This window comes from Nicotiana sylvestris, chromosome 8 (assembly GCF_000393655.2).
Source record: "Nicotiana sylvestris chromosome 8, ASM39365v2, whole genome shotgun sequence".
Lineage (NCBI taxonomy): Eukaryota > Viridiplantae > Streptophyta > Magnoliopsida > Solanales > Solanaceae > Nicotiana > Nicotiana sylvestris.
This window is the reverse complement of record NC_091064.1, coordinates 5,006,545-5,019,621: the sequence shown is the minus strand read 5'-3', so window position 1 is coordinate 5,019,621 and position 13,077 is coordinate 5,006,545. Positions and strand designations below refer to the sequence as shown.

Genomic DNA, 13,077 nt, shown 5'->3' with positions numbered 1-13,077 from the left:
TTATACTCAGAAGATTGTAGTTGAGTCCATCTACAAGATACACTTCAATAATATCACGATTGTTATTGAATGGAATTGTGTCAGTGCCAACTATCTTTCCTTTTGAGTCATCGCCAAATTTGACACTTTCTCCATTTATCTTTGTAGCTTCTTTGAACAGGTTTTTGTCACCTGTCATGTGATTGGAACACACACTATTTAAGTAATATTTTCCTTTTCGGCTCTTCCTGTGGTGTTCCTGCAAAACAGAATTATCCTGCAATTCATTACATCTATCACAGTTATAAGATCATACCTTGCTTATTTCACCTCGTTCCATGAAACAATTTTCATTATCATCTTTGCATTCATCGTCTGATGCGTCTTCATCGGCCTAGCAACCGAAGAGTTCATGTCGTTTTCCATAATTATCATGAAGCATAGATTTGCTAATTCCTCGTGTTCCGAACTATCTTCATCACTCCAGCTTCCAAAAGGTTTATTTTTATTGAATCCTCTGGTAACCTTTCTTTTAAGATCTTGGCATTCAACTTGAACATGCGCATATCTTCCACACTCATAACATTTTCCATTATTCTTGTCTTGTTCATTATATTGTCTGGTTCGCCTGGGGGGGGGGAATTGTACCTCTTCTTGTGTTTCTGTATCCTCTCATTAATCCATCTATGTTCCTTGATACCATGGAAATATCTTCTTCAAGAGCTTCTGGGTCGTCATCAATATCATTTTCTGGTCTTTCAGTTGTAGTTTTGAAGGCAATTGTTTTCTTCTTTTCTTCCTGGTTTGTTTACTTGAGGTGAGTTTTCTCGAATGCTATAATATCTCCTTGAAGCTCATCATATGAATGTTTGTCCAGATTTTGTGATTCGAGTGCAACTACTTTTTTTCTGCCAAGTGGTAGGTAGACTCCTCAAAATTTTCCAAACTTGATCACTACTTGAGTATGGTTTACCAAAAGCTTTTAGATCGCTAATGATTTTGTTGAACCTTGCAAACATTTCCTCGATGGATTCTCCTTCTTTCATCTGGAAGAGTTCATAGTTATGAACCAATATGTTAATGTGAGTTTCTTTCACTTTGCTGGTTCCTTCATAAACATCTTCCAATTTATCCCACATTTCTTTGGTTGTATCGCAACTTGAGATTTTCTTATATTCCTCTCAACTTATAGCATTATAGAGTAAATTTTGTGCTTTAGAATTGACCTGAACAACTGCCATTTGCTTGTATGTGTATTCATCTACATCTTCTAGATCAGTAGGTGGTTGAGTTGTTGCTAATTGTGGATAGTTTCCCTTTTGATAACGCACCACACTTTGACATTATAAGATTTTGCATATATTTCCATACGCACTTTTCAGTGAGAAAAGTGTTTTCCATTGAAATATGGTGGCCTAACTTGCGATGTTCCTTCTTGAAAGAGTGCTCCAATAATTACCTAATTTGCCATGATCTTTTCTCACAAGCAGTTAAGCAAAAAGTGTGAGACTATCTCTAATACCAATTGAAAGTACAAGGGGGGGGGGTGAATTGTCTATTTATAAATTGTATTATAAGTAGTTGACTAGTTTACCAATTAGTCGACTAGAAATAATAACATGACAATAATAATGCAGAAATAAAATGCAGGAAATAAACACACCAGAATTTTATTGATTCTTTTCCTTGCGTGCTTTTAGAGTTGCCGTTAATATATTGTTTCCTTAATCCATTCTTGACTTCTTGATTCATTGGGTTTCCTTCTTGATCCTGCACCAAATGTGATATGTTATTTGTCATCATTAAAACTTACAATTAACGTTAATGCCAAAAAAATTTCAAACTTCGTGCGATATTCCCAATGTCCAGCCTTTGGCTGTAGGATAAATTGTGATGCCGACAACTTGAAGGATGGAATCAAAGAAATTACGTGATGATTTGTTTCACTAGAGAGGATTAGAGAAGTGTTTGATGATATATCCAGCACTTTTGACTAGCTTGTTGCACACAAAACTTATAAACTCAGAAGTCGTTCGATATATAAGTCGCAATTCAGGAATTTTAGAAGTCGCATTTAGAATACGAATTTGTAAGTCAGCTTTAATTCATGAGATTTATAAGGTGCATTCAAAAAGCGATTTTTAAGTCGCGGTCATTAAATATGATTTATAAGTTGCACTAAACGAATGCGATTATAAGTTGACTCAATTAATTTGATTTGTACTCACGTTCAGTGAATGCGATTTATAAGTCGCTCAGTCAATGCTATTTATAAGTCGCATTCAATTAATGCTATTTATAAGTCGCATTTAGTTAATGCTATTTATAAATCGCACCATACAAATACGATTTTAAGTCACATTCAGTAAATTCAAAAACGCAATTTTGAAGAACATGCTGTTGAACAATACAGAAAACTTATGCCAATCAGGTAAACGCTGCTGGAAAATAGCTGAATCTGACCGTCAAAACAATCGCAAATTGAGCTTTTCCGACAGATTTTTGACTGAAAATAAGCGGTCGGAAAACACATGGTCACAAACAATTTGCGACCGAAACGGTCAAAAATTTCCGGCCGAATTGGTCTCAAAATGAATAATCTGGGACACATTGAATTTTTAGGGATTTGCAACCGATTTGGCCGGTAATTTTCCCACCGAATTGATCGCAAATTTGAATAATAAAATAAATAAGCAATTAAAATTTTCGACCCATTCACTCAAAAATTTAAATAATAATTTAAATAATTAAATTTTCTGACCAAAATTGTCGCAAAATGTGGGAATAAAATAATTAAAAAATTCATAAATTCATAATTCTCGACTGAATCGGTCACAAATCTGGGAGTTTTCAGGTAATATTTGCAACTGAATCGGTCAAAAATCAGTCCTAAATCTGAGAAAAACTTAGCAAATTCTGTTATTTTTTCAACTATACCACCTGTCAAATAAAACAACTAATCAATCAAATACCTATTTCATCATCCACCAATCAAACATCTAATATCACAACAAACCAAACAAAACACCTAATATCACAACCAAATAACATTAAATTATCAAAATACTAACTCACATTCATATTTAAAACATACTAACCAAATCATAATCATGTCTAAAACATAACATCCACATTCGAGTCTAAAACATAACATGATTATTCAAGTATAAAATATAAATATTACAAGAAAAGTCTACATATTACAACCACATCATAACATACAACTCAAATAGTTGCTCTTATTCGGACTCAGTCTCCTCGTCACTATCAGATTCCTCAAACATTCCATCAAACATTTTCAGCAGCATTTTCAAGTTTCTCACTATCGGTTGAGGTTTAACCAATCCATACTTCTCTAACTTCTCAAACAACTTGCTACAAGCATGTCATGATTGGAAAAATTTACTCTTTATGCTACTAAAGATAGATTTCAGACAATCAATCTACTACAACAGGATGCAACTAAAGAAAGACCTACATAGAGGAGTCTAACAACCACTATAATAATGCTAGTATAACCAAAAATTCTGGTAGTAACTAATTACTAGTAAATCTATTCACCGTAGTATACATAACTTTTTTGGTTCACAAATGGCTCCATAGTGAGAGTTATTTTCCCTATTTGAACTCCAATATCCCCTTAAAATGGCCGTTTTTTCTCTAATTTAAGTTCTCAATTCATAAATAAACTAATATCCAATCAATTCAACTGACAACGCCCTAATCCCAAACAAAATTAGAGTCAATTATGTGTATCTTCTGTAATCGTTACTCTTTTTTTTTTCAAATCAAAATCAATTAAATTCTTCTTTGGTTAGAGCTAAATTGTCTTTTAAAGTAATCATAAACTCTCCAGAAATCAGAGGTTTTCTAAATATTCTTGTTTCACAGCCCAAAGCCAACTACCAATATAAACACTAAAGTTCTATTTTTTATTCATCAAAGCTCGTGTACATAATTAGCAACTCTCTAAAACTGCGACTTCTCCAGATCATTACACCTCTTGCTTCATAAACGTTGTCAATATAAACAATAAAGTTTAAATTTTTATTCAATTAAAATGATAATAAGAACTTAGTGAATAACTTTTATTCATTAAAACTAGTAATAAACTAAGTAAATATTTTAGAATCAATTCAAAATTTCGAGAATTCAACCCTAATAAGAAAATTAATCAAAAAAGTTAATTTACATGAAAATTGAAAAAATAGAAACACTTACCTTGATGCCGCGGTGGACCCGCCGGAGTGGTGTCGTCGTGTCACGACCCAAAACTCTAACCTGTCGTGATGGCGCCCATCATGCTACTAGACAAGCCGATACCTTTCAAAAAACACATCGATATTTCATTTAAAGATAACTCCAAAAATTTTTCATAACAGAAGTTTCATAAAAGAGTTAAACTCAAAATAAAAGTGCGGAAAAAGATAGCCCGATATCGGGGTGTCACTAAGTCATGAGCATCTAAAACCAGTCTAGAATCAGAGTTTACAATATTCTAGCAAATACCAAAACAAAAAGGTAAAGATAATAATAGAAGGAGAGACAAGGGTTGCAGACGCCGACAACTAACTCGTATGTCTCCGATAGCCAAATACGCACAAACTCAACGATCTCTGCGACCGGTCTCACCTGGATCTGCACACAAGGTGCGGGGAGTAACGTGAGCACTTCCAACTCAGTAAGTAACAGAAACAAATAAGGAACTGAGAAGCAGTGACGGGCTATGCAAATACAGTTTATTTCAATAACTTTTAAATAAAGAACAATCATGCTTTCAAACTTAGTAGTTTAAGACAAATCAGTTCGTGCTCAAGTAAACCAGATTCAAAGTCTTCCAGAAATTTGCACAACAAGGATAGATAATAAATAAGTGCAACAAATAATTGAAAACAAGTACAGTCTCTCAAACAACAATCACTCAACCCGTCTCAACAGTTCAATCACTCGGCTCTCAGCCCTCAGTAATCATACTCAATAGGTACCTACGCTCACTGGGGGTGTGCAGACTCCGGAGGGGCTCCTTCAGCCCAAGCTCTATATCGCTTCGGCATACAGCTCGATCCAATATATGAACAACCATAAGGCTTGTTGCAGCGTGCAACCCGATCCAATATAGATAATCAGCCCAAAGGCTCGTTGCGGCGTGCAACCCAATCCAATATATACATATATAGACCTGAGGCTCGTTGTGGCGTGCAACCCGATCCATATACACTTACATAGCTCACAGCTTGGCACTCAGGCCCTATCTCAGTCACCAACCTCTCCAGTCCCTCGAGCTCTCAGAAAAACATATAATTCAGCCTAAATAGAGATAATAACATGTATCAAAGATAAATGGGAAAGGGCGGAGGTAAGATACCAAGTAATATCATGACTAGGAACAAAACAACAAATAGCAGTTATTTCAGCAAGTACACGCCCTCACGAGTCTCAATAGTGATATTATAAGGCCTAAACATGATTTCTGACATAAAGTGCAGTCAATTTCCATTAAAAACAGAGGGAACACATACTAAACAGTAGGCTATTCGATTCTACAATCTCACGGGACGGACCAAGTCACAATCCCTTCGGTGCACGCCCACACGCCTATCACCTAGGATGTGCGTCACCTCTAAAATAGTCATACGACACAAAATCCGGGGTTTCATACCCTCAGGACCAGATTTATAACTGTTACTTACCTCAATTCGAGCAAAATCCTACTCTGATATGCCTCTTCCTCTCAAATCGGCCTCCAAACATTCTGAATCTAGCCACAAGTAATACAACACAATCAATAAAGGCTAAAGGGATCAATTCCACAAGAAAACTACTAAATTAGAGCCAAAATTTGAAATTGTCTCAAACCTGGCCCTCAGGACCACATCTAAAATCCAATGAAAATCACAAAACCTGAAAGCACATTCACTCACGAGTCTAACCATAGTAAATTTATCAAAATCCGGCATCATTTGCCCCTCCAAATCCCTAAAACTCACTCTCCAATTCTCAAGCCCTAATCTCCCAAATTTCACCTCAAAAACTCACCAACTAGGTGTAAAATCAGTGGGGAAATACCATTATTGAAGATAATTAGGCATAAGAGACATACCTCAGTGATTGCTAATCCCTCTCAAAACACCCAAAATTCGAGTTCAAAAATGATGAAAATGGTGAAAAATCCCCAAGTGTTTTATTTATACCTTCTGTCCAGCAAAACCGCACCTGCGGTCACATTGTTGCTTCTGCGATGCCGCACCTGCAGAAATTCTATCGCAGCTACGGATCCCATTTAAACTCTCAGAGTCCGCATCTGCGATCAATTATACGCACCTACGGGCCCTGTCCACTTATGTTATCCTTGCCTTCTTACGCCTTTTCGCATCTGCGCTTACTACCAATCCTCACACTTGCGCTTCCAGTCCAAACCACCTTTGCCCCTCATCTACGAACACTTCTTCTCTTCTGCGGGACTGCACCTGCGGGCTTCCCACCGCAGGTGCGAAAACACCAGAACCAGGCTAGCTTCAGCAATCCTTCAAACTTTAATCTTGTTCCGTTAATCACCCGAAATCAACCCGAGGCCCTCAGGACCTACACCAAATATACCAACATAACCTACCACATCATATGAACTTAGTCAAATCATCAAATCACCTTAAACAACATCAAAAATACGAATTACACACGGATTCAAGCCTAAGGAACTTCTAAACTTTCAAATTCCACAAACGATGCCGAAACCTACCAAACCATGTTCGAATGTCCTCAAATTTTGCACACAAGTCAGAAATGACATCACAACCTACTCCAACTTTCGAAAATCTGTTCGGACCCCGATATCAAAATTTTCACTCCCGACCAAAATCACCAAAATTCTCATTTTGCCAATTCAAGCCTAATTCTACCACGGACCTCCAAATCTCATTCCGGACGCGCTTGTAAGTCTCAAATACCCTAACGGAGCTGACAGAACCATCACAACTCAAATCCGAGGTCATTTATACATAACTCAATATCCGATCAACTTTTCCAACTTAAGCTTTCAACTAAGGGACTAACTGTCCCAATTCACTCCAAAACCACTCCCGACCCAAACCAACTAACCCGATAATCACAACACAGCTGTATAACACAAAAGAAACAGAAAATAGGGGAATGGGGCTACAACTCTCGAAACGACCGGCCAAGTCGTTACATCCTCCCCCTCTTAAACAAACGTTCGTAATCGAACGGGTATAGAAACATACCTGGAGCCATAAATAGGTGTGGATATTTGCTCCTCATCTCCTGCTCGGTCTCTCAAGTAGCCTCCCCCACGGGCTGACCTCTCCACTGCACTTTTACTGAAACTATATCCTTTGATCTCAACTTTCGGACATGTCACTCCAAAATAGCCACCGGCTCTACATCATAAGTCAAATCACCATCCAACTGAACCATGCTGAATTCCCAAACATGAGACGGATCGTTGATATACTTTCGAAGCATAGAAACATGAAATACTGGATGCATACTCGGTAAGTTAGGTGGCAAAGAAAGCTCATAGGACACCTCTCCAATCCTCCAAAGCACTTCAAACGGTCCAATAAATCGAGGTCTCAACTTGCCTTTCTTTCCAATCTCATAACACCCTTCATGGGTGAAACCTTCAGCAAAACCTTCTCCTCAACCATGTAAGATATATCACGGACCTTTCTGTCTGCATAACTCTTTTGTCTCGACTGCGCCATGCGAAGCCGCTCTTGGACCAATTTCACCTTGTCTAATGCATCCTTAACCAAGTATGTACCCAAAAGCCTAGCCTCACCCGGCTCAAACAAACCCACTAGAGATCTACACCGCCTCCCATATAAATCCCCATATGGAGCCATCTAAATACTCGACTGGTAACTGTTGTTATAAGCAAACTCCGCGAGTGGCAGTGACTTGTCCCATGAATCCCCAAAATCAATGACACAAGCGCATATCATGTCCTCCAATATCTAAATAGTACACTCGGACTGTTCGTCCGTCTGAGGGTGAAATGTTGTGCTCAACTCAACCTGAGTGCCCAACTCTCGCTGCACGGTCCTCCAAAACTGCGATGTAAACTACGTGCCTCTATCTGAAATGATAGAAACTGGCACCCTATAAAAGCGAACAATCTCTCTAATGTAAATCTCAGCCAACCGCTCTGAAGAATAGGTAGTGCTCACAGGAATGAAGGCGCGGACTTGGTCAGCCTATCCACAATCACCCAAATAGCATCGAACTTCCTCAAAGTCCATGGGAGTCCAACTATAAAATCCATGGTGATCTGCTCCCACTTTCACTCTGGAATATCCATCTGCTGAAGCAAGCCACCCGGTCTCTGATACTCATATTTCACCTAATGACAATTGAGACACCGAGCTATAAATCCCACAATATTCTTCTTCATTCTCCTCCTCCAATAATGTTATCTCAAATCCTGATACATCTTCGCGGCATACGAATAGATGGAATACTGCGAACTATCGGCCTCATCAAGAATCAACTCCCGTAGCCCATCCACATTAGGCACACATATCCTATCCTACATCCTCAATACCCCGTCATCACCAATAGTCACATCTCTGGCATCACCATGTTGAACCCTATCCTTGAGGACAAACAAATAAGGATCATCGTACTGGCACTCTCTGATTCGATCGAATAGGGAAGACCGAGAAACCACACAAGCTAGGACCCGATTAGGCTCTGAAATATCCAATCTCACAAACCGATTGGCCAAGGCCTGAACATCAACTGCAAGGGGTCTCTCACCAACAGGAAGGAATGCAAGACTACCCATACTCACTGCCTTTCTACTTAAGGCATCGGCCATCACATTGGCCTTTCCTGGATGGTACAAAATGGTAATATCATAGTCCTTTAGTAGCTCTAACCATCTCTGCTGCCTCAAATTGAGATCCTTCTGCTTGAACAAGTGCTGGAGGCTATGATGATCAGTAAACGCCTCACAAGACACACCATAAAGATAGTGCCTCCAAATCTTCAACGGGTGAACAATGGCAGCCAACTCTAAATCATGAATAAGGTAGTTCTTCTCACGGGGCTTCAAATGTCGTGAAGCATAAGTAATCACTCTACCCTCCTACATCAAAACACACCCAATGCCGACCCGAGAAGCAATACAATATACTGTATATGAACCATAGGCTGATGGTAGAACTAGAACTAGAGCTGTGGTCAAGGCAGTCTTGAGCTTCTGAAAGGTCGCCTCACACTCATCCAACCACCTGAAAGGAGCACCCCTATGGGTCAATTTTGTCAAGGGCAATGCAATAGACGAGAAACCCTGAACGAACCGATGGTAATAACCAGCCAAACCAGGAAAGCTCCGAATCTCTATGGATGAGGATGGTCTGGGCCAATTCTTAACCGCCTCTACCTTCTTCGGGTCAACCTGAATACCGTCGCTAGACACCACGTGTCCCGAGAACGCTACTGAACTGAGCCACAACTCATACTTTGAGAATTTGACATAAAGTTTCTCCTCCTTCAGCCGCTGCAATACAACCCTCAAATGCTCAGTGTGCTCCTCCTGGCTACAAGAGTACACCAGGATATCATCAATGAATACAATATCAAAAAGTCGAGATAAGGCCTAAACACGTTGTTCATCAAATGCATGAACGCTAATGGGGCGTTGGTCAGCCCAAAAGACATCACAAGGAACTCATAATGACCATATCAGGTCCTGAAAGTTGTCTTAAGAATGTCCGAGTCCCTAATCTTCAACTAGCGATACCCTTACCTCAAGTCGATCTTGGAGAACACCCTCTCTCCCTGAAGCAGGTCAAATAAATCATCAATACAAGGCAAAGGATACTTGTTCTTGATCGTGACTTTGTTCAACTGCTTGTAATTAATGCACATTCTCATAGCGCCATCCTTCCTCTTTACAAATAGAACTGGTGCACCCCAAGGTGACACACTAGGCCGAATAAACCCCTTATCAAGGAGTTCCTGAAGCTGCTCCTTCAATTCCTTTACCTCCGATGGTGCCATACGATATGGTGGAATAGAAATGGGCTGAGTGCCCAACACCAAGTCAATACCGAAGTCCGGCAGCATGCCCGGTAGGTCTGCAGGAAACATATCCGAAAAATCTCACACCACCGGAACAGAATCAATAGTAGGGCTCTGCGTTGACATCCCTCACAAAAGCCAAATAAGAAAGACAATCATTCCCAACCATCCGTTGGGCCTTCAAGTATGAAATCACTCTGCTGGGGACATGGACAAAAGAACCTCGCCACTCAATCCGTGGCAACCCCGGTATCGCTAGTGTCACTGTCTTAGCGTGGCAGTCTAAAATAGCATGAAAGGGAGACAACTACTTTATACCCAATATCACGTCAAAATCAACCATACTAAGTAGTAATAGGTCAACTTCAGTCTCTAATCTCCCAATAATCACCACACACAACCGATACACATGGTCCACAATATCAGTATCGCCCACCAGAGTAGATATATGAATAGGTGAAGCTAAAAACTCACGGGGCATATCCAGATAATGGGCAAAATACGATGATACATATGAATAGGTGGAGCCAGGGTCAAATAATACAAAAGCATCTCGGTGACATACTGAGACCATACCTGTAATCACTATGTCTGAAGCAATAGTATCTGGTCTGTCAGGGAGTTCATAGAAACGGGCATGACCACCACCTGACCGACCTCCCCCTCTAGGGCGACCCCTAGGTTACTTAGTGGGTGGTGAAGTAACTGGTGTTGAAGTCGAAGGTTGTCCCCTCTGCTGCTAAGCTAAACTTCCCACTAGGCGACGACACTGCCTCCTGATTTGACCAAACTCTCCACACTTGTAGAAACTCTCTGGTGCTGGTGGTAGGGACTAAACGGAGCCCCCAGCACTGGGATAACTGGTAAAAGAATCAGGCATGGATGAACCCTAAGCTGATGGTGCATTATTTCACACATCCCCTGCCTTCTGGGTCATGGCCGGGCTTTACCGACTAAGATGAACATGAAGTTTTAACTAGTTGTCCTTTTTTGTATCAATTGTTTAGTTTTTTTGTTTTGTTTTGTTTATAATGATGGATAAATTAAATCACTATCTAAAGATATTTTTAAGAAACTAAAAATTTTAAGAGAAAATATTAGACTACGATCTAAAATAGCAAACTTTAGGCTACAAATTAATATTATGTGAGCAAACTGAAAAGTTATATGTGCAAATATTAGATCCGAGTCTAACATTATCTGGAAGGGGTATTTTTATAAGTTCTATATTTTCAAAGCTTTTTAAATTATTTTTGAAATAGATGAACATAGTTTAAATAGTATATTCAACTTAATTATATTTATTTTTTAAATCCTTCCCTCAAAATTAAAAGCCCAAAATCTTAGCTCCTCTCTCGACAAATAGAAAAATACAACCCCATTTTCCCTCACTTCCACGATCATTTCGACAAAGTAACAGTATCTATCTGTGATGGCGTCTGAGAATATTGGGTGAGAGTTAAATACTTTGCTATTAAGTTATTATAATCGTTAAGTTAAAGTTTCACGTCGTACTTTATTGCTAGTATACACGGTCGAAATCAGGTATGCCCGATTTCACGGGCTCAAAGAGTCACTTCAAACCCGAGTTCAGGATGGGTCGAGTTCGAGGCCGATAGACTAAGCCCGAGCCCGATGGCTGATCGAGGCCAACCCTGCACTACTATTGAGTAGCGAGAGAGGTCGAAGCAGCTTTTACCCGATGAGGTCGGGATCGATTTTCACAAGGAGCTAGATATTGAAGTTGAGTGTCTATCTAAAGTGGAGTTGTGTATTTGTTCCAAATTACACTTCTAAACATTTTGGGTTTTGATTTTACTTCTAATTGTATAATACTACGATGCTAAATTATGCTAAATAAAGCTAAGATTAGACTACTAAGAATTGATCAAATAGATAAAAGGCACTAGGGTAATGACTTTCTCCTATATGGTTAATTAACGGATTCTTGAATCTAAGGCTAAATTGTCATATTTGGGAAGTATGATATAACTATTGCACGATTCTACTCACTCTACACTTCTCGGTGATTCAAATGATTTTGCCCTAATTGACTTTCTCAAGTCCAATTGGGTATGAAAATTTGTGCAAGCAATTGAGGTTCAAGTCGGGTATTACTATCTCTAGGTTTAACCCTTTAATTGGGGCTATCAATCTTTTGAGTACGCCCCAATTCCTTGTTGGACCAATTTCAGAGACTTAGACTCTCTTTCTCAAGAAGAGCCAAAGTCAACTAAACATAAACTATTGTTTGCAATCACTAATTCAACAATTAACATGAAATTAGTCCAAATATCAAACACCCATAGTCAATCAAGCCCTAAAACACAAGACCCATCAATTACACACACTAGGGTTGAGCCACAACCCTAGCTTATGGGTCTAGCTACTCATAATTAGAGAAGAAAACAAAGCAATAGATGAATAAAAACTCATAATAATTAATTGCTAAATTAAACTTGAGGATTGAATGTTGAAATTAAGCTAAAATTACTCAAAATAGGTAAAAGAAACGAAGTCACGAGCGCAACTCTGAGTAAAAAACTATCTGATGATCTAAAATGGAAAAAGAATCTATTTATACTAGGCTGAAAATTCTTGACAAAAATACCCCTGCGGGGCTAGTGCGGACCGCACAAAATCGAGTGCGGCCGCACTAAGGCTCTGGGCTTGATTAATCAGCTCTCTGAAGTTGGGCTTTGCGGACCGCACAAAATCGAGTGCGGCCGCAGTGGCTTCTAGTGCGGTCCACATGAAATGGACCGCGGACCGCATTGGGCTTCATCCTCCAAAATGCCACCTCTCTGAACCTTGTCTCTGCGGACCGCACGAAATCAGTGCGGCCGCGGTGAACCCAATGTTGCCGCATTTCCTTATGGACTGAAAAGTAACCTCTCCGAACTTCACTTTTGCGGACCGCATAGAATGGTGCGCGGCCGCACTGGCCCTGTTTTGACTGAGCTTTGTCTTGTCTTGGTACTTGTGCAAGTTTCACTCCTTTTTGAGCTAGTTTTTGACACCTTGTCACCTTGTTGATCAAACCGCAATCAAGCA

At 39.5% G+C, this 13,077-nt stretch overlaps 1 protein-coding gene across 1 annotated transcript; it reads right to left on the bottom strand.

Moving 5' to 3' along the window:
- Positions 1-9,085: 9,085 nt before the first annotated feature.
- LOC138874633 (uncharacterized mitochondrial protein AtMg00860-like) lies at positions 9,086-10,092 on the bottom strand. Its single transcript, XM_070153403.1, has 2 exons — positions 9,749-10,092; positions 9,086-9,539 (listed from the first exon to the last, which is right to left on the bottom strand). The coding sequence occupies exons 1-2, from the start codon at positions 10,090-10,092 to the stop codon at positions 9,086-9,088; spliced, it is 798 nt and encodes a 265-aa protein (XP_070009504.1).
- Between the last annotated feature and the right edge of the window lie 2,985 nt (positions 10,093-13,077).

What these genes read in the sequence shown, in the direction of transcription:
- LOC138874633 (XM_070153403.1), bottom strand. Translation starts at nt 10,092, where the DNA reads ATGTTTCCTGCAGACCTACCGGGCATGCTGCCGGACTTCGGTATTGAC. An exon ending in TTCTCCAAGATCGACTTGAG is followed by an intron (nt 9,540 to 9,748) that starts GTAAGGGTATCG and finishes GTACTCTTGTAG; the next exon opens with CCAGGAGGAGCACACTGAGC.